This window comes from Eremothecium sinecaudum, chromosome VIII (assembly GCF_001548555.1).
Source record: "Eremothecium sinecaudum strain ATCC 58844 chromosome VIII, complete sequence".
In the NCBI taxonomy this organism is placed as follows: domain Eukaryota; kingdom Fungi; phylum Ascomycota; class Saccharomycetes; order Saccharomycetales; family Saccharomycetaceae; genus Eremothecium; species Eremothecium sinecaudum.
The window spans coordinates 1,037,345-1,062,465 of NC_030899.1; the positions used below are offsets into that span (position 1 = coordinate 1,037,345).

Consider the following 25,121-nt stretch of genomic DNA (forward strand, 5'->3'; position numbering starts at 1 on the left):
CTCCTGAGATTTTAATCCTTGAGAAGCGAACTGGGCTATTCCTTGAAGAGTTCACTTTTTCATAAAGGAATTACGATGTCGCAGGCAAGTGATATGAATCCATCAATATCCGTGGATTATTCTAAGGTTGCCGCTTACTTACAACTGGATGATGAAAAGATAAAAGGATTTGATGAGTCATTAGTAAAGATATTTGAACAAAAAGCCCATGCTTTTGAGCAGTTAAAGGCAGAGAACATGCGTTTGTCGATTACGATAGATAGTGTGAAGAGTAGTTCAGAAAAGAAAATTGGATCGTTTAAGAAGCAGGTCGAAAAGCTACTGGCCGATGCTGAGGCAAGGCAGCAAGAGAACAGTAAAGAAGAGGATATGAGACTGAAACTAATTGAAGAGAAGGGCAGACTTTCGCAGGAGATTGTGCTGTTGCGTTCCAAGGTTGAAGAACAAAAGCAGCAGCGTGAACTTGCGGAAATGGCAAAGCAAGATATAACGAAACTGCTTGAAGAGAAGATATCTGATTTACAAGCGACTAAATCAGAGGTAGATAAACTGCTGAGCACCAATAAAGAGTCGCGCAAACAATTGATGGAGTTGGAGTTAGCTTCACAGAATCTTAAGTCCCAGGCGTTACGCGATAGCTCTAAGATAGAAAGGTTGGAACAGGAGTTGAACATGACCAAGTCTAACAATGAATGGTTAAGTAGTCAACTAGAAGCCAGATCCACCGAGCTGAATGAGTACAGGGGAAAGACCAATGCAGAGCTGCAAAGCTGTCATAGCCAACTGAATTTTGTAAGCAACGATCTTGACATTGCACGTTCAAACAATAATATGCTGAAGAAAAAGACAACCGAGTTATCAAACCAATTGACTGAAAAGCTGGAAGAAGTTAAAAGGTTGACTGATTTGCGGAATACTGAAAAGGAGGAATTTACAAAAGAAATGTCCCTGAAGCAAAGGTTAATCGACCTTCTTGAAGGACAAGTTGATTCAATGAAGGCAGATCTTGAAAAAGCCTACAGCATAGACCATGGTACTTCTTTCCCACAAAGCGAAAAAGATCGTATTTTGGACGAATTGTTTGATACAAAGAAAAGACTTGAGTCTTCTCAGGCCAAAGTTGCTAAGCTCGAGAAAACTGTTAATGAACTTTTATCTATTAATGACAATATTGCCAGTGCAGACCTAATGAGTGAAACTTCATCAATATCTTATCAAAATCAATCTCATAAGCTACATGGGGAAATTGGACTTCTAAAGAAACAATCAATTAAGGAGAGGCGGCAAAAGGAGGAACTTGAGCATCAGGTGGAAGCTTTTGTGGTGGAATTGGAGCATAAAATCCCCGTTTTGAACTCATTTAAAGAAAGGACTGAGTTATTGGAGAAAGAGTTGAACGATGTTACGCTTCTTCTTGAGTCAACTGCTCAAGAAAGAGATCAAAGAACCGCCGAATTGAAGCAATACAAGAGCAAGATAAGTTCCTATGAAGAACAAGTATGTTCTTTAATCAGACAGCGTTCAGACCTTGCTCACCAGGTTCAGTATTTGTTAATAAATATTTCCGTAACAGAAGATTCTAGAGGGCCGTTATCTTCTAAGGAGGTAGAGTTCATTCGGAAAATTATTGCCTCTGAAGACGATGCTGCAGAATCCGATACACAAACAGTAATTTCCGAACGATTAGTTGAATTTCAATCTGTGATAGAATTGCAGCAGAAAAATGTGGAACTTCTCAATACTATACGGCAACTGGCAGATAAAGTGGAAGAAGAAGAAAGAAAATCACGCTCATCATCAAAAGCAGTAGACCAAGAAACCATAAAGGAAGCTAAGGAAGCAATTTTATCTTTACAAGAACATACACAGAATTTAGAAGACCAATTATCTATCTTGGCAAAAGAACGAGATGCATTAAAGCTCCTGGTTGCTGGCCATAGGAACGGCAAAGAGCGTAGCGAACTATTACCTAAAGAGCAGTTGGACGAAGCAAAGAAAAGAATTGTAGAATTAGAAGATCATCTAAAAACTGTTTCAGAGGAATCATCCAAAAATATGAAATTACTAAATGAAGAGATCATGAATCTTTACAAGTCGAAGTCCCAAGCTTCACTAAGTATGGAAAAGGAAAGATCTTCTAGGATATTAGCGGAAGAGAGACTAAAGTTGTTGCATACCACATTAGATTTAACTAGAAGTGAAAATGACGAACTAAAAAAGAGAGCCGAAAAATTACAATCCATTGTACTGGAACAAGATGCTAAAACACAATCTACTATTGAGGAAATAGTTTTGACTAAGTCTCGAGTGTCTGAGTTAATATCTCAGTTAAGCATAGTTCAATCTGAGCGCGATTTGCTGCGGAAGATTGAATCAGAACTAAAAAATGAGAATGAGAATCTGTCCAAGCAAAAATCTGAGTCATTAATACTTATTTCCCAATTACAGACATTACAGAATGAACGTGACACACTTCTGGACGAAACTCAGCGTAGTTACAGGGAAAAGTTTGAGCGTGTAGAGGCAGATTTGAGGAACGCTCGGGAGCAGTTGGATAAAAAGTCAAGAGAGTTAGAGGACCAAAGGTCAACAGAGTCTGCTCAATTTAAGTGGTTCCAGACAAAGGTTGATTCTTTAAACGAGGAATTGGACTCTACACGGCGCTCTTTGCAAGAGAAAGTCATTTCAGTTGAAACATTGCAGATACAAATAAGTAACCTAACTGCAAAATTGGAAGAAACGCAACTTCGGGCGCAGTCATATAGCGTTTTAACGAATTCTGATGGCGCATCTGAACAGATAGAGTCTCTGCGTAAGAACCTAGAAAAGGCAAATATCAATCTATCGGATGCTTATTCCCAGATAGAACATTACAAATGTTTATCCAAGGCATCTGAAGAATCCGCCTCTGAGATTTCAAAAGTTTTGGAAGAATCTCACGAAAATTTCAGAAAACGCATTTCAGATTTTGAAGATGAAACAAATAAAATGCGTGATCATATATCCATGTTGACTGAGGAAGTGAAGAACTTAAATAATGAGCTGGACTATCAAAAATCTCAGCATGAAAAGGAGAAGTCCGATTTAGCAAATAAACTAAGCATCCTCGAAGGCTCTCAACAGAGTGTTGATACATTAAAGTCAGAGTACGAGCAGAAGATAGCCAAGCTCCAGGAAGATCTTAACGAGCAAGCTCAATATGCGAACAAGGCTATAAGCAATTATGAACAGGAATTGCAGAAACATGCAGATGTCACGAAGACCATTAGCCTGTTACGGGAAGAATGCCAAAAGTATAGGGCTGAGATGGAGAAGTTCAGACAATCTGCAAGAGACGCACACAATGCACTTGAGCGTGGTGATAGAGAATGGTCCCAACAAAAAACTGAGCTTGAGAAGCAATACAGCTCGTTACAGCAACGCGTTGAAGAGCTAACTACACAAAATAGGTTATTGTATGATCAGATAGAACTTTTGTCGAGGAGCAAAGAGTCTGCTAGTTCTAACTCCGAAGATATATCTTATGATGCAAGAGAATTACTTGTTACATTAAGGCGTGAAAGGGATATCTTAGCAACAAAGTTGGATGTGTCGCTCAGAGAGGAGAAGATTTTAAGGCAAAGATTAGAATTAACTAAATCTGAATTAGAAGCGGTTAGGGTTGAGTTGTCAAAAACACAATCTCTGTCCAATGATACTGCGATCACCTTAGAAAACCAGGAGCAAATCATGGAGAAGTTGAACCAACTGAATCTGTTGCGTGAAAGCAATGTTACTTTACGAAATGAGAGTAAACGATACGTTGAAGAAAACCATAAGTTAAAGGAACAAATCTCAGAGCTTCAGGAAAGATTACAGCCTTTGGAGTCTGAACTGAGATCCTCTTCTATGAAAATTACCGAGAAGACGCAACAAATTGATCTTCTTAAAGAGGAAATTGGCCGTTGGAAGCAGCGGTCAGAAGATATCATACATAAGTATGAACGTGTTGATCCTGAAGAATATCGAAAACTGTTGGATAAAGTCACCGAATTGAAGGCAGAGTTGGAAAAGAAGTCCTCTGAATATAATGAGTCACAAGAGAGGTTCAAGAAACTGAGAAAGCAAGCCAATGAAAGGTTAGTGGAATTAAAGAACGCCAAACAAGCAGTTGAAACGGAACTGGAATTGAACACAGAAGCTAAAGCAAAGTTAGAAGCACAGGTCTCAGATGCTCAATCTAAGATTGCAAAATTGGAACAACAGCTGAATGCAAAACCTGAAGGGTTAGATATTCATACAGAAAATCTAAAGAAAGAGCTGGAGGAAACAAGAGCAAAATTAGCCGAGGCAGAAGAGACTGTATCTTCCTTGAACTCTGCCATTGCAGCTTCTGAATCATCTTTTAGAGTTCAAATTGATGAATTATCTGAGAAGATTAAGTTACTTGAAAAGAATGAAGCAACATCTTCAGCAGAGAATAATAGCGATCAAGATATGCCGGCTAATGTCGCTGTGATAATTGGGAATCTAAAAGCAGAGTTTGAACAAGAACGTCAAGCCTTACTAGAGCAAAACGAAAAAATACTCAACGAGAGGCTGGAAGCACAGAGGAAGGAGATATTAGAGGAATACGAGAAAAGCAAAAAGGATTTGGAAGCCGCAAAAGGGACATCGCAATCAACTCCTTCTCTTGATGAAGAAGCTTTAAGGAAACAGCTTGAAGCAGAACTTGAGTCTGAGACTTTGCAACGAATCCACGAAGCAGAAGAAGCACTCAAGAAGCGTATTAGATTACCATCGGAAGAAAGGATTAACCATGTCATCGAAAGAAGGCAAAAGGCCTTAGAAGAAGAATTCGAAGCAAAAGTTAATGCAAGGGCCAACGAGTTGTTTAAAGAAAACCCTGAATCATTTATAGGTAATACTGCTGAATTGATCAAGAGTCACAAAGATGAAATACAAAAGCTCAAGGATGAATTAAAAGCTGAGTTTGAGGAGCAAGCCAATCAAATTAGAAGGAAGGCATTGGAAGAAGGGAAACAGCAGTTGAGTATGAAAGTTAGACTTCTAGAAAGCAAAATAGCTAAGTTAGAGGGCCAGGCTAAAAGTTCAAACTCTAACGTGCCGGCCAAAATTCCAATGAACAAGAATGATAATGCCCTTCCATCAGCGACACCAATTGCATTGCTGCCTTCGCCATTCCAAGTTGCGTTTGGGCAAGCAAATTTTGGGAATACGTCTTTTGGATCTTTAGTAAAGAAATCCGAGGAAGTGAAGGAGGTCAACCCAACAGCTCCTAATATTAAGATCGAAAATGAGAACATGCCTACAAACAAGCGACAATTTGAAGAGGAGAACTCAGAGTCCTCAGAGAAACGTTTAAAAGAAGAGTAAAACTTTATTATATATTTTAGATTGTATTTTAGTGTAAAATGACAGGAAGTCTTAAAACCTTTATTTAAAAAAAGTTGAAGCGGATATTCATATCCTTCATGATATGATCACCAATAAGTGGAAACAGAACCAATTCGCAGGTCAAGTACACATTGGACATGGCATTGAGACCTACCTTTTAAGTGTCAATCGAATATGCAGAAGCTGAGTGACCCGAGAGAAGTTAGGGAATTAGATCCTTACGATGCTTTGTCCGAAGATGAACATGAGATAGTAAAAGGTATGCGTACATTTCGTGATAATATTAATTAGAAGAATAAAACTAACCTAATAAACAAACAGTTAAAGAGCGGCTTCTATCGCTGGAAAAGGAACGCCAAGATCTAATAGCGAGATTAAATAGGTTAAATGAAAGTAAATGTTCCAAAAAAGACCCTAATCTCATTAAACTAGAGGTTCCAAGCTCACCGCCTAGGCCTAAAAGAGTTAAAGAGATAGAAAAGAAGACAATTGAAGTGGTTGAATATCCTAAAGAGAATGAGAATGAAATTCATCTTTTCTCTTCTTTTGCGGCGCCATCACATAGTACCAGTTATTTTGCTGAGAAACTCAGCTCTGCTAAGAAGGTTCGTGACGATAAAGTACAGAAAAGGGATGACTTACTGAAACGAAGGGTCTATACCTTCTCCAGTATTGCTATACCAAAAGAATTTGATTCCATTGTGGTTGATGAAGTTGAAGAGTATTCCAATATGAACATAAGCAAGAGATATATTCCCAAAGACGTTTTGAATACTATCATGCAAGACATTAAAGTGCTTAGATTGTCCAAACTATATGCAAAAGTAAGGCCACCTAAGTTTTTAGAACCGGAGTATACTAATTGGCTTACTTTAGGGGTGGTTACGCACAAATCAGATATCAAAATGACCGCACAGCGTGTTCCTAATAAGTATTTTAGTATTAAGCTAACCGATTTTCAGTATGATATCCAACTTATGATATTTGGCAAAACTAATGTGGAGAAATACTATAAATTACAAGTCAAAGACATTATAGCTGTATTAAACCCAGAAATATACCCTTGGCGAGGGCAATCAGATGACTTTGAAAATAATGTGCCGTCTTCCAAGTCTTTTAGTCTTGCTGTTAAAAGCAATTATGATTGCATCTTAGAGATTGGATGCAGCAAAGATCTTGGCTTTTGTCCCGCCATTGTAAAATCTAAAAATAAGGCATGCGGTGCACCACTTAACAAATCACTAAGTGAAGCGTGCAGTTACCACCAAGAGCTAAACTTTAGGTCTACAAACGCAAAGCGTGTAGAATTGAATGGGAATATATCATTACGGGCTCCTACAAAGGATGGAATTGTGCAATCCGCTAATATGGTTAGATCATCGAAGGGAGTTCGGATTGGGCTAACACCAGATAAGCAAGCATCGAGGACAAAGGTAGACGACAGAAAGCGCCTTAATTTCACCAGCAATAATGCATATAAGGCATATTTTGATGACGAGTTCCAAAATCCAGACATTCTTCAAAACCTAGAGACTAAGAGACGTAAGGTTAATGACTCTCGAAAAGATCAGGAAATAAATAGACAATTGTCAATGGCAATAAGCAAGAACAGAAGTGAAACAATTAGCGGATTTTCAAGTGGCTTCAAATCGGAGATGAAGAAAGCTACTGTGAAGGCTATGAACACTGGAGTAATTAAGAACATTGGCTTCGATCCCACACGTGGCAAAATGAAAAGTGTACTATATGAAAGTAAAAAAGGAGGAGCCGAGGATTATAAATCTGCTGAGGTAGCAGAAATCTTGTCAATAAAGAAAGATAATGTAGATCTAAAACCTTCTGAACAAGAAATCATAAGGAAAAGACAGAAACGAACAGATGTTTACAATGAGATTTTTAATGACGGTAAAGGGAAAGTTAGCAATGCAAATATAGTAGAGTCTAGCGATGACGATCTGGAGATAGTATAAATATAAAAAATATGATATTTTTATTCGTAATTGTTTAATTCATTGGTTGATTAGTCTAATCATCTAATGTTAACTAAATAATCGGCTAAATAACAGGTGACGGTATTCCATCGGATTGCGTTAGAGCTAATATATTCGGAGACACAGGTAATGTCTCTATATAAAACCAATTTTGGAAATCTTTCGGCTCAGAGGAAGGCTGGAGATCGAGTAAATTTAACAAGTGACCATCAATGCAAATTTCAAAGTCTCTCCTATTGGCTTTATCGTTTTCCACCAAAACCTTAAATCTTTTTCTAGGCAATTTTTCATAGGTAATACCAGGACCAACAAGTGACTGCCCAAGTCGATTGCTATAACCCTGCATAATTTTTGATGCAAGGTATTCTTTTTCGAGTTGTGAATCGTATGCAAGGAGGTAAAGATCTGGCACTAGTGCCTTCGAACTAGGAGATGGGATATATTCCGGTTCCAAGTGCGACGTATTAATAATCACAAAATATGCATATTTTCCAGCCTTAATTTGATTTCCATCATCATCCAATAATTGAATCTTCTCATCCAAAATATAGTTATTAAAAATCTCCTCGCTTGCAATTCTAAACTTTTCCGTGCCTAAATTGTATTTTGGATTGTCGCATAAGTGCAGCAGATTAGCATGGAACCCCAGCGATAACACAATGAAGAATTTTAAGGAATATCCATTCGGAAATACAGCTTTGTAAAGTGGAAATTGAGAGGCAAAACATTTACCCTTTAAAAAAGCCCCAAATGTCAGGACAGGTGACGTAAAACCCAATGAACTCGCCCACGCATTACCAGATCCAAGCGGAATAGGCAGTATACGGACACAGGCGCCATCCGGTGGCAAATTATTAATGAATTCAGAGATTGCGGTATCACCAGACATAAATATCACGTCATAAGATGTCGATGATTCAAGTGATCGGGCAAACTGACTCACTGTGTCTGCGTCACTAGTCTTAATGTAGTCATGTGTATATCCTAAGTCTTCCAGCACATGCTTAAATACAATATTATAGTAATCATTCGACGGATTCCGGCCGACACCTGAGTTAACAGAGTCTATAACGACCAGATTTCTTTCATTATTCCATTTACAATAGTTATCTTCGCGATTTGTCTGCGTCTTCACAAGCCTCAAAATACTGCTACCGTTTTCTGTATCAGTATAAACTACGTAACCAAGCCCGTTGGCTACAACTAATTCCTCTGTAAGCATTTTGCTGCGCCTAATTAAATTCCCCTAAGTAGTAGTATAATTCATTAATAATGTTTAACCACTTTTTTCCCAATAATTTTCCCCAGAATAAGATACGTTTAAAAGAACAACTCTAGAATATCAACAAATTCGCTCAAACCGCACTTTAAGCCCACATCGGCCCCTTCATACAACCTCCGAGAGTGCAGATCCAACGCTTCGCCTACGGAAATATGGATTACTCACTGTATGTACGGAATCTGTCCTAACCTTGTATCCGCAAACCTCATCACTAACTTACTCAACACAACTACAGCCGACTAGAAATCCCTTTTGAAACCGAAAACCAGGCCTCAATAGCTGTAAAAGCATTGTCTCCAGACCCAATACTAAAACCTGAAGATTTCCACGTACGATTTTCTCATAACAATAACAAACTGCTTGTTTCCTTCCAGAGTGTCGACAATCGAGTTTTGCGCGTAGGGGTCAGCAGCGTTATAGACTCCATAAAAACCATAATAGAAACCTTTGATGAATTCCCCGCCCACTGAGAACAGATTTACAATGTTTTATATGCAGACTTTCACCCGCTTTCACTACAAAATACCATTCCAAGCCACGTCAGCCTGCAAACCAGCAAATAACAAGTAGCTAAAACGCTCTATATAAGCATTCGCCTGCCGTCGGCAGATCCTGTTTATAACATTACCTAACTTAAGATGGTATAGTAAATCCTTCTATTGACGAAGTTGTCGTTACCCTGCTTTGTTTAACAACAAAGTTCTTTAGTCTTTTTTTCAGTTAACATTGTTTGCTATAGCCAGCAAAGTCTATGATATAAACATAACTAGGTTGACTGCTCTTATTTACTCGTTGATCGTCAGTAAATTGTCAATCAATTCTAATTGGGCTTTACTAAGACTTTACCAATTTTTAAAGGGATTGTGGAATTTTCCGCTGGCCATTTCAAAATCACGGTTTATGCCTTTTGTCTTAATCCCTGAGTTATTCTTAAAGTTTTCAAAAATAGGCCCAATAAACGGTGTGTGTATTCAGTGAGTGGTTCAATTACAAGACTTGATACAATCCTATATATGATAAGAGAGGAGAATGGAACAACTTTTCTCTTCTTCACAGCCCTACTCTTCTGTCCCGCCTCAGCTACATCAGAAGCGGCAAAATTCTATGTCAATAGAGTTTTTAAACCAGGGAGTGAATAAAAGGCGATTGGCAGAGGCAGGTGCAACTGCCAAGGGCTTGAAACAAGCTGCAAATAGTAATGGTGAAAGTATAGCTGACCAGATATCAATAATGTCTGCTAGGGTGCATCTTAGTGATCAGCTAAATATTAGGTCACGTGAAGTAGTATTGCCACCCAAATGTTTTCTGGATATTGGTGAAGCCGTGGAGTCCTCTCCAGTAAAGAATGATAGTGAGACAATATCTCCAGAGAACCCCTTGAAACTTACTCCTCAACCTCATAGTGACTTTACCCCTCAGTCGCCCTACTACCTGCCAACAACGTTGTCATCAACTATGGGTACAGCTACGAAGGCTATTGACAACAGTAGCATTAAGCAGGTGTGCGGACGCACATTACCGGACTCTAAAACGCAAGTACAAGCACAGACGTCGCAATCGTCATCTTTAAATGCCCCAGGAGAGCATTCTACACTCGGCTCGTATAAGATAGCGCCTGTTGGAGAAGGCCACAACTTGTTTGTTGATCATTGCAAGGATGGAACCTACATGAAACAGAACCCTGGCGAACAGCAGGACGGTGCTGAAGACATAACAGGTGAGTCTAGTATTGAAAAGAATGACAGACAATACGCATCAAATACACATAATAGTGTCGGTAATGCAAGGAGCAGTGAAAGTAACCAGGATAGCTTTAGCAGCGCTAATAACAACGATCAACAAGATAAGAAAAATAATAACAATGAAACTAATAACAATGGCGTTCCCCAGGTAGCTGCCAAAACAAGGCCGTCTAGTCAAGCATTGATTGAAAAGTTGCAGGAGATTTACAGAAACATTGTAAGGCAAGAGACAGAGCTACAGGAGAGGTGTTCGCATTTAACCACGTCACAGACCACGGATTTAAAAAATTTGTGGGTAATCTACAAGCTGAACGCTGAATTGATCGACAACTATTTTATGTTCATTACTACTGCATTACTTCCAACGCAACCGGAAGCTGACCTATTGATTGGACAAGAAATAATAGAGGTTTACAGAATCGAAAGAAGATTGTGGGTGTACGGCACCATTACTTTCTTAGATGTGTTGAAGAACTTCTCAGATTTCATGGACCCGGAAGTTTGTTGTCAGTTTATTATTTATGTTTTCATCTCCATATCTAACATGATTGGAGATATACCTCCAAAATTTCGTGTAATATGGTTAGAGAGGCTAGGTGATTTATCGCGTATGGCAATTGCATTATATCCTACCGGATTTGTTGATTGGAAGTTAAGTGCAGAGTATTGGTATCATGAAGCATTAAAGTTTAATTTTGGTCATGGTAAGTTATATTACCATATGTCCACTGTGCAGCAAAATACATTGGCTGCTTTTGTTAATCTCGGTAAAAGTGTTTTTTGCCATGATACCTTCATTCCTTCACAGCAATATATGCAATTGGTGATTGCTAATATCTACCAACGCGCCTTTGCAGAGCGGAAGGGAGGGTATTACAGGAATTCACAACTTGTGGAATATTTGAAGCATACTGAAGTTATGTTATTACCCAGTTTTCTTGGGAACACTGAGTTGCAACATGTTGTTTTGGCATTTTTTGAGCATAAGTTTGGCGTAAATACTGGCACCAACTTCTTTGACCCAAAACTGATATTTGTTCAAGATGGTGAAAGATTGAAGCACTTTTTCCGTTATGCACCTCTATATGCTGAATCACACATTTTGCAATTGGTTGGATTTGGTGATCCGAAAAACCCCTTTGCTTTACTGTTTGGTTTACCAAAATTTTTAAAAGAAAAAAAGGGACGTAAGGAAAAGCGAAAATCGAAGCCTACTGAATCTAATCAATCAGATGTGCCGATTGAAGATTACGTTGTCACAGATGTTGCGCAGTTCTTTGAGTCAATTGCTTCGACCCGCGTGGCTTACAGTTTCCCAGAAGACGTAAATATCTGGAGGGAATCATTGAACTATATTAACTTGACTTCAATGCAATGTAGCATGTTTGTGTTACGAAAATTTTTAAACGGTCCATTCCTTACTGCATTACCACATCTACTTCCATGGATCTATTTCCTAGTAGCTGTTGGTTTAAGACTATCAGAAATCGAAAATGAGGAGGTTCAAAAATTCTGGGTTACGTTTATAAGACACATCTTCCCATGGGATACCATAGTAACTTTCCTGAATGTTCTCCTATTTTATATGAACAGTCATAGACAATCTAACCCAATGGTCGATGAGTATATGTCACGGTTTTATGATATGCCGTTGCTTGATATTCTAAACCATTTTTGCGAGGATGAGGAACTACCAGAGGTTTGGAATTGTTGGGGTACACTATGGTTTGACACTATCAATAAAAGGCACGCTATCGATCCAGAAGAACTTAATTCTGGCGAGGAGAAGGATTACATGTTCCTAGATTCGCCTATAGATGGTATTATATTCGATCACAGTGATGAATCGGGTGAAAAGTTCTGGAAACGTTGCACTCGTCTCATTATTCTTTTCCGTGCCTTTTCTAATGAATTTCCATTTGGTTGTGTTGAGATTTCCCGTGATTCCCACTGGTCCTCATTAAGTTTCAAATTTGAGGAGCCACCTAAAGACTGGAGAGACCAGTATTTGGGTAGCTTTGCCAGTAATTATCCTGTTTTCGAGGAGATTTCGCCCGTGAATGCAGACCCACACGCGCTTCCACCTAGAGGCATGATCCCTGGTGTAGACATCACCTCATTACCAGGATACAGAATCCTACTCCTGGATTACCATTGTTTCAATAAGAACGGTGATAAAATTACTGCATCTGTATACACTAGTGGCCGGCTAGAAGGTGGTGGAATACAAGGCGCGGACGACTTTAACGGCAAGAGACTTTTAGAAAACGGACAATTAGTTACAAGTGAGTGCCTTGACTACGATAACCTGATTGATAGAGAAGAGAAACCAATATTGGAGGAATTCCTATGCAAGGCGCATTACGTGGACGACTCTCACTGGGAGCAGCTGCTGCCTCGCGGGGACTTACAATGCTACGCTGATACCCACGTAACCTACTTTGTCTTAGACGCGACTACCTGGCTGCGACATTTTGGTCATATCTACAAATTGGCCACAAATAATGTGCTAAAGTTTGCCATATGTCTAACTACTTTCCAGGAGCTCAGGTTCTTGCGGAAGTCAAAAGACGAAAGCGTCCTTGAAGCGGCCACACGTGCCGTCATCACCGTGCGGCAACTTTACTATGAAAGAAAATTGCTGCCTTTGCGTTTCACAGGAAACGTCGCCGGACACCTCGAAGAACACTTGGAAATAGAAGAACAGATGACTTGGCGCACTCACGTTGATGAATTCGTAATAGAGGCTATCGACCGCGCCCAGGCAAAGTTTAACCAAGCCAATTCTGAGTCACGTGCAACTAACCACGCAGCCATTGTCGCAGCCGGCGGCGAAAAGTTCAATTTCATATCTCTCATCACTGACGACATCAACATGCGCAACAAGGCCAAGGCCCAGAATATAAGGGCTTTCAGCACGCGATTCATCTTCTCCGTGTGTAACGAAATTGGCGCCCAGAAGAAGGTATGTACCAAGTAACCTAGACTTACATATATTAGACCTTAAACCATCGCAAACACCAGTAAACTCCCTCATACAACTCGAACGTTAACGAGTTATCTATTTTTATTCGGTTTCCGGAATGAATCATACCTGTATTACACATATCAGGCGATATCAAAATGGTCCTCCCTGTGTCAAGTTTCAACATTTTTAACCTCTTATTACTGTAAACTGGACCAATGGATAAAATTTCCTCCGAGCTGTTTCCAAGGCTACGATCCCCGCAAATTATTTCTCGCGGCGTGATATGTCGGCGAAGCTTACACTCTGTGTCAAATCGGAATATAACGGATTGCAACGTCACAGGCAAAACTGCGATTCCTTTTCTTTGAACTGTGGAGATCGCCGGTGCCAAGCGACGTTTACGGTCAATAACGGCTGTGGTAATTAGCTCACTAATAGAATAGCATTGCTCCGAAGATTTTAGAGTCCCTGACGATTGATCTAGAACATTCCTAATACGAAACTCGTGATGATTCTCGTCCTTCTTAATACGTTTATACACTTTACTGTTGCCGCCCAAGTTCCTAACGAAACTACGTAACGGTAACCGTGTAGTGTCCCCGTTGTTTAAGTGAGACAACTCTTTTCTATTTACCAGAGGCTTGTCACAGACACTTTTCCACACTCTAGCAGGTACTCTGGATGCCTTTCCCATAGTGCCGAGTTATTTGCAGCATAGCACGTAATATAAAAAGTGGTAACAACAGTAGCACGTCTGGCGGCTAAATGAACTCGATCTCTAGTAATGCTCTTGTTCGGGTAACCCACCCCGGACTTCTGCCGGTTTGCTCCGTTCATTCGGATGAATTCTACCCTATTATGTTTTTTTTAGGCTGATACCCCAGACGCCGCCTCATATTGGAGAGATAATTGCGGGACAAAACGAAAACTACCGCAACATGTCTCTGTATTAAGCAGTATTAGAGTTTATTGGGGACTATTGTGGAACATACTAATATTAGAGGAGTCATTTACTATGTCAGTGGTGTCGTTCTCATTCCGAGTTTCGGGATTGCTGCGAATAGTTGGATTTGAGCCACTTAATATTTGTATGCGACGGCATCACATATATAAACGGGTATTTACAGATGGATTTTTAGTCCAAAAGTACATAAACTCTCAATTCCATTCTATACCAAGAAGTGTTACTAGTTATCGTGCACTATCCAGTTATAAACCTATAGCAAAATATAATAACAAAATGTCTCCAACTAAGGTGTATCAATCAGCCGAAGAGAATATAAGGGCGGAGTTGGGACTGAACGATGTACTAAAAATTAGGAGAAATGCACCTGTAGCTATTTTGTATGAGGATGCTCTCCGTGAGAAGAAGACTGTAATTTCAAGTACTGGTGCGTTGATAGCGTACTCCGGCGCTAAAACGGGTAGATCACCAAAAGATAAGCGCATTGTTGACGAAGAGACATCTAGAAACCAAGTGTGGTGGGGTCCTGTGAATAAGAAAGTTACTGAGAAGACTTGGGAAATCAACCGTGAAAGAGCTGTGGATTATTTACGTACCCGCGAGCGCTTGTATATTGTTGATGCATTTGCTGGTTGGGATCCTAGATACAGAATTAAGATTCGTATCATTTGCTGCCGCGCCTACCATGCTCTATTTATGACGAATATGTTGATTAGGCCTACAGAAAAAGAGCTAGCCGAGTTTGGTGAACCGGACTTTACAGTATGGAACGCTGGCCAATTCCCAGCTAATCATCATACCGATGGTATGTCGTCGAAGACAACCATTGAGATTAATTTCAAGGCCATGGAAATGGTTATTCTTGGAACCGAGTACGCAGGAGAGATGAAGAAGGGTATTTTCACGGTGATGTTCTACTTAATGCCTATCAACCACGGAGTTTTGACTTTGCATTCTTCCGCAAACCAAGGTGTAGTTAATGATGATGTAACGTTGTTCTTCGGGTTAAGTGGTACCGGTAAGACCACCTTGTCCGCTGACAAGAACAGGAAGTTAATCGGTGATGACGAGCACTGTTGGTCTGAACATGGTGTTTTCAATATTGAGGGTGGATGTTACGCCAAGTGTATTGGTTTAAGTGCGGAGAAAGAACCAGAGATTTTCAATGCAATTAAGTACGGTTCTGTTTTGGAAAACGTTGTCTATGACGAGGAGACTAGAGTAGTTGACTATGACAAGTCTACTGTGACTGAGAATACCCGTTGCGCTTATCCAATTGAGTATATTCCAAGTGCCAAGATTCCTTGTATGTCCGACAAGCATCCTTCCAATATCATTTTATTGACATGTGATGCTTCTGGAGTGTTGCCTCCAGTCTCTAAGTTAACCCCATACCAGGTGATGTACCATTTCATTTCTGGATACACATCTAAGATGGCTGGTACAGAACAGGGTATTACTGAGCCTGAGGCCACTTTCTCCTCGTGTTTCGGACAGCCATTTTTGGCATTGCACCCTATGAAATACGCTACCATGTTGGCGGACAAGATGGCTCACCACAATGCCAATGCTTGGTTAATCAACACTGGATGGACTGGCTCATCCTATGTTTCTGGCGGAAAGCGTTGTCCATTAAAGTACACGCGTGCTATACTTGATGCTATTCATGACGGTTCTTTGTCAGGAGAGGAGTACGAGACTTTACCTGTCTTTGGCTTGCGTATTCCAAAAGCTGTTCGTGGTGTGCCATCTGAGTTGTTGAACCCAGCCAAGAACTGGATTGAAGGCGAGGCACAATACAATAAGCAAGTAAAGAGTTTAGCTACGAAGTTTATGGAAAACTTCAAGACCTACCAAGATGAAGCCACTGCAGAGGTTCTTGCCGCGGGTCCACAATTTTAATGTCAATTTAAAAGAAAACCACTATTATTTAAGCGGTACTTATTATCAAACTACAAATAAAATGGGTGATAAGGTTGAGTATACCGACTCATCTATGACTATATACTAGAAGAATATTCAAATCAAATAAATGCACCCCAAGTTCGTAAAACTATTGCCTGAATTGAGAATTAAGCAAGCCCTATATTACGTATTTCTCATCTTCTGGGCACGGTGTACCGCCCCAATGTGCTATGTCCCCCGCCAACAGTCATACGTGGCGGCGGCATTGTATTATTAGCGTTTGCAGCGGTGGTTGGAGCTTGGGTAGCTGCAAGTTGAAGAGGGCGCATGGTCTTCCCGAGTACTGGAGGACTAGTATGTATCGATACTGTCCCAGTAGTCTCCGCATGATCATCGTTGTTCTCATAGGCGGGTAGTGATCTACCCTTCGTAATATCAACCCACGGGAAAAAGCCTGTTCCAAATCCAAAATGTTGAACCACGGGAAACTTGCTCAGAACCTCTACACGATACATCTTGATCAATCCACTTGCAACTTTGTTCCAACTAAGAACATTTCTTGAAATGTCGAACAGCATTGGTGAATGCTGTGCAAAGGGACCGGACTTCACACGGAAAATAAACGCAATTGCATTACAGTAAAGGTTCGTAGCCGCGTAGCTCTCAACAATATTCGAATTCTGCACTTCTGGAGGTCGTATTGGAGCCTTTTTATCCTCACCAGCCCACTGCGATGCTCCTATTATGTATTGAAGGTGCATATGGTCGTCCAGCCCCCATACACCATGCGAGCCCGCAGGCTCTAGCGTATACTCCAATATTAATCTATGAACCAGTTCATAGTACTTATACCAAATAAACAGGAAATCCTCACCAGTAAACTTTGCACCTCCAAAGTTCCATACTCCTAGCATATCAACCGCAACGAACACTGCAAGGAATGCCAATTCGTGGCCTGTGCCGTAGTCTAACCGCTCTCTGGATCCAAATGAACTACCCAAGTAAAACCGCAACTCTATTATACTATCCCTGTATATCTGGCCATACGCTATAGGGAGGAACTCCTCCCAAAGCTTGTCTTGCTCTGCTTCCAATTTATCTTGCCAGTCGCGACGCGCTAGATTACCAAAGCGCCGTGGGGCATCCGCCCTCGCCGGAGTCTCACTAATCAACTCTCCAAGCCTCTCCAATATTCTCACAAACCTATTGACATTAGGGTTGGAACTGCTACTAGGCACGTCAACACCATGCACCATCTCAAGGTACTTCTCCAGGTGAGTCTGAAGCCGATGCATTGTTAAGGACCGCTGAAAATCGTTTGCGCCATGAACATCGCTGATACGCTTTACAGGTTGCGAAAACTTGGTCCGATTTAGATTAAACTTTGTTATGTCACCGTTGCCGTCCATAATACCATAAAAGTTTGCCTCAGGTGTTGCTATAGTGAAGGTATTCTTGCATTATATATCGTACACGCCCTGAATTTTTTAACTTTCTGAACGCTTGCGAAAAAACAGTATTCGTCAAGGGGAGCAAATTCACCCTACATAAAAAGAAGTTCATCTTCCTAACTAATCAAAACATACTCCTTCTATCACCATTAAAATACCGCAGGTTAAAATATGGATGAGCCAAGTAAGGGTATTTTAAACCGCAACCCCCAGAACTCGCTGGGCAGCAGCTCAGGCTTTCCCCCTCCTATTCATGCTCCTGATCGCTCGCCACCATCAGAAGCCCCCGCTTTAAACGTAACGATAAAAATCGAAGAGCCGCCAGAACAGCGCGGTCGTTCCAGGAACAAACTCAGCAACGCCCGCTCCTACAGTAGCAGCCGTAGCAGGACCAAATCGCGCTCGTTAGGCCGTCCTCCATTGTCAGAGCACGAAAATCTAAAGTGGACCATATTAGCACATGACCCCTCTGAACGACTCCATCAGCGCTCTGCGCTGACCACCAGCTTTGCTATGGACGAGGAGGACCCTGTTAGTGACGAAGAACAGATCAGCGACACAGACCTAGATGCAGACCTCGATTACGACCTCGGCGCCCGCGTACTGCCTAACTTCGCCAAAAGCATCCAACACGTGCTAGATTCACAGCCGGCCTGGCTAGCCGCCCATAGAGCTTCTATAAGTCCCCAAAACTCCCCGCTGGAGGTCAATACCCTAAATGGCACCTGCAAGCGCGCTATAAAGCACATCGCCCACCACCGCGGATCTCCTCCGCCCAAAGAGTCCCCCGGCAGGTCCTTCCTCGTCTACCTCGAGGATCTAAGCTTTTCTTCTGCTGAGAAGCTCTACGCTCTAACCTACACATTTGGCGCTGTTATCGCCAACTACGACACTCTATACATATTGGTCCAGTGCGACCAGGACGACGTAGAAAATCACATGTCACGTGTCAATGAACAAGTGGAATTCCTACTCGACTGTACCAGTGGTGTGCTTGATTACCTGGACGTTATTATCGTCACGCTTCACCACCAGTACCCTCGCCACCTTCTTACCGAGATGATTGAAGCCTTCCGGACCGTTGGTGTAGTCGTGCCATTACAAATCGCCACAGGCTCCCTTGCTGGCTATGTCAGTTCCGTTCCAACTTTAGTTGTACGCAAGAAACTAAGGCGAGCGAGACGCAGGGGTTTCCACGAATAGGCAGTTTTCCTCTTGTCCGGAGATTTTTTTCTGAACCGACAATGAGGGCCTTGTATTAGTAGCGCGCCGCGCTGATTGGCTAGATAGCTGAGTGAGAAAAGCGGGGCGACCCGGCTTTAGTTGTCAGGTGGCCGGTCCCGCGTGGGCCGTTGCATGTGCTATATAAGACAGCCATTGTGCGTGGGGAAAACGTGTTGTGTCGGAGTGTCGCGATAGTCCAAGTGAAGAAGAAAAGAAGTTTTTTTACCTGTTGACTACCCTATTTGTGAGCGGATTGAAAAGGACGAGTTTTTTGTTCGAGCATAGCAGCGTAAATAGACAAGATGTTTCGATTGACAAGTAAGCGCGTGCGTCCGTTGGCATTTGCAGCAGCTGCGATGGCTGGTGCAGTGGTAGTGGGTGTTAATGCTCTTGGCCACCGTGGCGGTCACGTGTATAACGACGGAAATACGACCCTGGCACGTGTTTTTGAGAACTTACCTCCGCCACCGTCGAGGAAGGCGTTGTTGGAGAACCTCCAGAAGACTGATCAGTTTGATGTGCTAGTGATTGGAGGGGGTGCTACTGGTGCTGGGTCTGCGCTTGATGCGGCGACTCGAGGCTTGCGGGTTGCGCTTGTTGAGAAAGGCGACTTTGCTAGCGGAACTTCATCCAAGTCGACAAAGATGGCGCACGGAGGAGTGCGGTACTTAGAAAAAGCATTTTGGGAGCTATCTAAGGCGCAGTTGGACTTGGTGGTTGAGGCCTTGAACGAGCGGGCGCACATGTTGCATACGGCGCCTCACCTTTGCAAGGTGTTGCCAATCATGATTCCTGTGTATAAATGGTGGCAGGTGCCCTACTTTTACGTTGGTACGAAAATGTACGACTTTTTTGCTGGGTCTCAGAACCTCCGGTCCTCCTACTTGTTGTTTAAGTCATCTGCTGCTGCGGTTGCGCCAATGTTGGATGCATCCAAGCTAAAGGCAGGTTTAGTTTATCACGATGGGACATTCAATGACTCACGTATGAACTCTACGCTTGCAATTACAGCCATTGAGAATGGTGCCACTGCTTTAAACTACATGGAAGTGAAGCAGTTGTTGAAGGATGACAATGGTAAAGTGATGGGTGCAGTAGCCGTTGATTTGGAAACGGGCCTTGAGTATGGAATCCGTGCGAAAGTTGTGGTTAATGCGACCGGTCCCTACTCCGACCGCTTGTTGCAGATGGACAAGGATCCTCGCGGCCTACCAGACAACAGAGCTCTAGAGAAACTTAACGAGCATGCCACTATTGCCACAAAAGTTGCTGTAGATAATCCTAACATGGTGGTGCCCTCAGCAGGTGTTCATGTGATTTTACCATCTTTTTACTGTCCTAAGAACATGGGTTTGTTGGATGCAGAAACTTCAGACGGCAGAGTTATGTTCTTCTTGCCTTGGCAAGGTAAAGTGTTGGCTGGTACCACCGATATTCCAATGAAAACTGTTCCAGAGAACCCTACCGCAACAGAAGCGGACATCCAGGACATTTTGAAGGAATTGCAGCACTACGTCAAGTTTCCTGTTAGACGTGAAGATGTGCAATCTGCATGGGCAGGCATTAGACCTTTGGTTAGGGATCCAAGAAAGAACGCTGAAGATACTCAGGATTTGGTCAGGTCACACTTCTTGTTTACCTCAGATGCCGGATTAGTCACTATTTCAGGTGGTAAGTGGACTACTTACAGAGAGATGGCTGAAGAAACTATTGATGAGGTTGTTAAAGTTGGTAAGTTTGTTAACGCCAAGCCATGCATTACCAAGAAATTGAAATTGTCTGGTGCTAACAATTGGAACGAAAACATGCCAGCTTTGTTATGTCAAAGATACTCTATGCCCACTTACATGGCAGAGCACTTGTCAAACAACTACGGTACCAGAGCTTCCATCATCTGTGATCTTTTTGAACGTGAGAAAGATAATAAAAAGCCAGTTGTTTTAGGAGCCCCAGGAAAAGAGCTACAAGTAGATTTCAACACTTTCCACTACCCATACACCATAGGTGAGTTGAAATACAGTGTCCAATATGAGTACGCAAGAACTCCGTTGGACTTTTTGATGAGAAGAACAAGATATGCATTCTTGGATGCCAAACATGCCCTAGAAGCTGTTGAAGGCACTGTTAAGGTGATGGGTGATGAACTAGGTTGGGATTCTACTAGGCGTGAAAGGGAGGCAGCATACGCTGTTGAATACATCAAGACATTTGGGCTGTAATTTCCAGGTTGAACCTACCGAAATTTATGAACGAGCATTGAAGTGATAACTAAACGGCTATAAAATTTAATTACAAATTCACTCAGATTCTTTTGAGATTTGTATTTTTTTTATTTCTGATTTAATTTAATTTATCATGGTTGAATTTTTGGAACTTGAGGTCTTAAATTAAATATTTCTAAAAAAGTCAAATGAGTATGATTAATAAAAAATACACATTCTGTATCTTTAAATTTCTATTTTTATGTAGTTAATAAATGCAATATTATTTCATATTGCATCTCAATTACAATTGTTCTTGTTTTGAGTTTCTAATTAGAATTGTACATTTATTTAAAACATCTTTTAACTTGTTATTTACGCATCTAATCTGTCTATCAGAAAACCATAATTACACATACCCGAATACTAAGAGGTTGGAGAAGAGTCATTCGGTATTCTCTCGTAAAATAGTACATAAACGTCACCGCTTGAAACGTACGTTATTCCTTCGTCAAAATTACCATGATTAACGTCACACTTCACAACTTCATCATCAAAATAATACCATTTTTGTTTACCTTTCTTGATCTCATGGTCTTTATCCTTATTAACTAAGGCGGTGTAATGACCGCTAACCAAGGTGCCAGAATGGTTAACAATGCTGTAAAGTCTAAAGCTTGCTACTTCATTGTTCTTTAAAACAATGTTTAAAACCAAAGGATAAGTAACAACGGTGCTATTTTTCTTTGTCAGGTCGTAAATGAATCTTGATAAGTGAATTATTAAGACACGGGGCAAAGTAATAAAATTGAGAGTCTTGATGGTTGTTAGTTTTTTCTGGTTTTTATATTTATCACTGCCACTATTTTTACCGTCAGCATTAGGGGGAGAATTTGAAGCGCACTTTGTCTTACTGGCAAATTTGAACAACCGCGATCTACTGCTAGGGACGGCATTGGTGGTGGAGTTTTTTTGAGAGCTGTCATTGCCTGATGAAAATAATGTTCTCTTTTTTGGCTTATCGTCCTTCCTTAGGTGACCGTTAGCTGTTAGCCCACATTTTGGACAGTCCCAAGCATTTTGTCCCGTTAGTACTTCATCGCAAGTAAAGAAATTAATACAGTCCTCTAAACGTAGTTTCTTGGATTTAGTGAAAGTCTTTGCCACATGGTTTGGTAATGCTAGTGATAAAACATAAAAGGTTGAATAACTATATGACGAATAACCACATCGCTGACACGATAGATGGTTCTCCATTTGACCTTGGAAAATATCGTCTATAGGAGACAGACCATTCCTCTCGATGTTCTCTTCAAACCACTTGTTGTATTCCTTGTCATTAACGTTAAGATGAGTATTGTCATGTAAAAGTAATTGTGAATAATCATTGCCTACAGCTGCAACGTGAGATAATTCCTCATGTAATCTATCCAATAGGAATAACAAAAACTCTTGAGTATCCTGTTGTGCATTCGGTATACCCAAGTCAGGCTTCAAATTATCGCATGTCCTTAAAAACCCACTGGGAACAACTGAACAACCGCCATTCATGTACATTTTTCTAAATAACATGTAGAAAGAACGAGACATTATTTCCACCTCTGAAGATTTCAAATAACGTGAATACATGTTAGATAGAAATAAGTTCCTGAACTGTGTGGTAGAGAATAAGCATTGAAGCATACTATTAATGTAACAGGTACTTCCCATATTCCTTAGACCTGTAATTGACAATGAAACAAACTCATTCGCACTAGCATCAATGGTTGGCACTACAAAGTGATTTTGAGGTTGAGGCTGAGATTGAGGTAGAGATTGAGACTGGGACTTAGGTTGAGATTGAGTTGCAGTGAGTGCCCAATCAGCAATTGCTGATTTGCGTTTTTTGTCCCCTTCCCCTTCAATTACCGCACTATTAGTGTATTTTCCTCGTGAATTGGGGACATCAGAGTTACGCCATATGTTATCATACGGTACCTTCTTCTTTGGAACGATTTCTACACTGGATACTTCCCCTCTTGGAATTGCAGAAGGCATTAACTTGCTTCCATTCAGCAGGAATTCTTGATTTTGGACACCCGTGTGTAAAGGAACGGGTTGTTTCTTCAGTGGGATAATAGGAGGAACGTTCTGCGTTTGCTGAGACTGCGGAAGAGGGGGAGCAGGAAGTAATGGCAGCGCAGGAGGTTGCGCGGGAGGTTGTACATGGGGTGGCGCATGAGGCAGAGGAGGAGGCAGCGGCGGCGGCAGTTGTTGCAGAGACGGTGGTTGCAGTACTTGTGAATTCCGTTTATAGTCAACACATGTTTTCCCAGGGACCTGAGATGAATGTTCAAAGTTAGGATTATTCTGTGCTGCATTTGCTGTACCAGACAGTTTTAACTGTTGAAGCGGCTGCAGCGGGTTTTTAGGTGGCAGAGGAGGGGCATTTTGGGGTGGAAGGGGAGGTGTACACTGGCTTGTAATTATTGCTGGAATTTGAATCCCACCCGGAAGCTCTGGGCCCTTCTGATTAGCAGAAGCAAATTGTGCTAGCACAGAAGGCGGTAAGTGGGATGGCATTCGTTGAGATGGTGGTGCAAGGATTACTGGTGTTGGAGGTGGTGGATGCATACCTTGCGCAGAAGAGACTGCGGTGCTAGGTTCCTTAAATTCTGCGACTTGTTTAATCTTCTTTCCAACGCCGTAAGGTCGCCAAAGATAATCGTCAACGTTGATAGATTCCTGCTTATGGTAATCTTTAAGGAAAGCCTTCCACTGATCATAGCCACCTAATAAACATTTTGTAATTAATTGCGGCTTCCCGGAATATACTAGGCGGAAAAAAGTGAGCTCATAGGGGAACTCACTAACCATATAAGTGTAGCTATCTGTATAGCACACTATGTAGTTAAATCTGCTTCTATTCGTAAACAAATCGTTATCTACTTTTTTCTCCAATTCCGTGACTGATGCTATAGGAGCACCCCTTTCAGGGTCCCATAGCATATTAGGATCTATATTGATCAAGTTCGTAGCCACTATATGGTTTTTCTCATATCTTCTCTTTAAACGTAAGTCCACTAATAATGTAGAATACCTCATATTTGTCCTTAAAATGTTCATCAAATCAATACATTTGAGGCAAGACGCCTCATGAAGCCGTGTTAGCATTGTGCTGGCGCCGTCATCAACAGGGGATACGCGAGTGCTCTCTAACCCTAGCTTCTCTGTAAGAAGCTTCTGAAAACGGTTAGTCTCGGAATAGTGCGATGAATCCTTGGGACTTTTATGCTGCGAGGGTAAAGACCACTCATGAATAGACGCTGAATCAGAAGCATCCGAATTGTACCCTATGGGATCGCCGTTTTGTGCATCTATCCCACCGGGAACATGCAAACTGTTAGTACCATTCTGTTGAGATCCAACAACTTGAAGCTGGTCATGTGGCTCTAGACGTGGAGCACTCCACATAGTCTCCTTGGAATTCTGTCCCATCTCGTTAATCTCCAGCATTTTAAACTGATCCATGGGAGCCGAGCTCATATTACTAGCATTACTGGGAACAGAATAGGCCCGTTGTCTGCTTTGCCCCACTTTGTGCACATTGGCATCCGATTGTGATACCTGGACCAAATCTTCGGCCATGCTCTGTACTAATTCTGTAATATTAGTCATGTTGGGCTCATTCTCGTACTTCTTTCTTAGCTCAACATACATTGAGTAGGATAAGTTCCTGGATTGAAACTCCGTGGATTGCGGTACAATCAAATACAAGTAAAACGCACCTATTACAAAGGCCGTTACTCCATCATTCCATTCCCCTTGCTCAGCCAGCGCATGATATGAATCTAATAAGTAAGAAGCATGCTCTAATAGTTCAATGAGCTTTTCTAAACGCAGTCTTGGATAGTAATTCTTGACATTATTAACGTACACTTCCTGAACAAACTCTTGAAGCTCGGTACAGTATTTAGTAGTATATGGGTTAGTCATAGATATAAACGCAATACTCTC

At 41.4% G+C, this 25,121-nt stretch overlaps 11 protein-coding genes across 11 annotated transcripts; 7 read left to right on the forward strand and 4 right to left on the reverse strand.

Annotated features, from left to right (window-relative positions):
- Positions 1–75: 75 nt before the first annotated feature.
- MLP2 (Mlp2p) lies at positions 76–5,376 on the forward strand (the record flags this gene model as incomplete). Its single annotated transcript, XM_018134515.1, has 1 exon — positions 76–5,376. The coding sequence occupies one exon, from the start codon at positions 76–78 to the stop codon at positions 5,374–5,376; it is 5,301 nt and encodes a 1,766-aa protein (XP_017990004.1).
- A 195-nt stretch (positions 5,377–5,571) lies between these two features.
- Positions 5,572–7,367, forward strand: MCM10 (Mcm10p; the record flags this gene model as incomplete). The annotated part of the gene is made up of 2 exons (XM_018134516.1): positions 5,572–5,656; positions 5,719–7,367. The coding sequence occupies 2 exons, from the start codon at positions 5,572–5,574 to the stop codon at positions 7,365–7,367; spliced, it is 1,734 nt and encodes a 577-aa protein (XP_017990005.1).
- Positions 7,368–7,452: 85 nt separating this feature from the next.
- Positions 7,453–8,610, reverse strand: AW171_hschr85082 (HHR241Cp; the record flags this gene model as incomplete). Its single annotated transcript, XM_018134517.1, has 1 exon — positions 7,453–8,610. One exon carries the CDS (start codon positions 8,608–8,610, stop codon positions 7,453–7,455), a length of 1,158 nt encoding a protein of 385 aa, XP_017990006.1.
- A 212-nt stretch (positions 8,611–8,822) lies between these two features.
- PCC1 (chromatin DNA-binding EKC/KEOPS complex subunit PCC1) lies at positions 8,823–9,140 on the forward strand (the record flags this gene model as incomplete). Its single annotated transcript, XM_018134518.1, has 2 exons — positions 8,823–8,836; positions 8,906–9,140. The coding sequence occupies 2 exons, from the start codon at positions 8,823–8,825 to the stop codon at positions 9,138–9,140; spliced, it is 249 nt and encodes an 82-aa protein (XP_017990007.1).
- A 559-nt stretch (positions 9,141–9,699) lies between these two features.
- On the forward strand, positions 9,700–13,392 carry AW171_hschr85084 (PIN domain-containing protein; the record flags this gene model as incomplete). Its single annotated transcript, XM_018134519.1, has 1 exon — positions 9,700–13,392. The coding sequence occupies one exon, from the start codon at positions 9,700–9,702 to the stop codon at positions 13,390–13,392; it is 3,693 nt and encodes a 1,230-aa protein (XP_017990008.1).
- A 16-nt stretch (positions 13,393–13,408) lies between these two features.
- On the reverse strand, positions 13,409–14,074 carry AW171_hschr85085 (HHR244Cp; the record flags this gene model as incomplete). The annotated part of the gene is made up of 1 exon (XM_018134520.1): positions 13,409–14,074. The coding sequence occupies one exon, from the start codon at positions 14,072–14,074 to the stop codon at positions 13,409–13,411; it is 666 nt and encodes a 221-aa protein (XP_017990009.1).
- A 546-nt stretch (positions 14,075–14,620) lies between these two features.
- On the forward strand, positions 14,621–16,246 carry PCK1 (phosphoenolpyruvate carboxykinase PCK1; the record flags this gene model as incomplete). Its single annotated transcript, XM_018134521.1, has 1 exon — positions 14,621–16,246. One exon carries the CDS (start codon positions 14,621–14,623, stop codon positions 16,244–16,246), a length of 1,626 nt encoding a protein of 541 aa, XP_017990010.1.
- Positions 16,247–16,443: 197 nt separating this feature from the next.
- On the reverse strand, positions 16,444–17,658 carry RRD1 (peptidylprolyl isomerase RRD1; the record flags this gene model as incomplete). Its single annotated transcript, XM_018134522.1, has 1 exon — positions 16,444–17,658. The coding sequence occupies one exon, from the start codon at positions 17,656–17,658 to the stop codon at positions 16,444–16,446; it is 1,215 nt and encodes a 404-aa protein (XP_017990011.1).
- A 213-nt stretch (positions 17,659–17,871) lies between these two features.
- IMP21 (Imp21p) lies at positions 17,872–18,903 on the forward strand (the record flags this gene model as incomplete). The annotated part of the gene is made up of 1 exon (XM_018134523.1): positions 17,872–18,903. The coding sequence occupies one exon, from the start codon at positions 17,872–17,874 to the stop codon at positions 18,901–18,903; it is 1,032 nt and encodes a 343-aa protein (XP_017990012.1).
- Positions 18,904–19,226: 323 nt separating this feature from the next.
- On the forward strand, positions 19,227–21,143 carry GUT2 (glycerol-3-phosphate dehydrogenase; the record flags this gene model as incomplete). The annotated part of the gene is made up of 1 exon (XM_018134524.1): positions 19,227–21,143. One exon carries the CDS (start codon positions 19,227–19,229, stop codon positions 21,141–21,143), a length of 1,917 nt encoding a protein of 638 aa, XP_017990013.1.
- Positions 21,144–21,551: 408 nt separating this feature from the next.
- On the reverse strand, positions 21,552–25,100 carry UBP7 (ubiquitin-specific protease UBP7; the record flags this gene model as incomplete). Its single annotated transcript, XM_018134525.1, has 1 exon — positions 21,552–25,100. One exon carries the CDS (start codon positions 25,098–25,100, stop codon positions 21,552–21,554), a length of 3,549 nt encoding a protein of 1,182 aa, XP_017990014.1.
- Between the last annotated feature and the right edge of the window lie 21 nt (positions 25,101–25,121).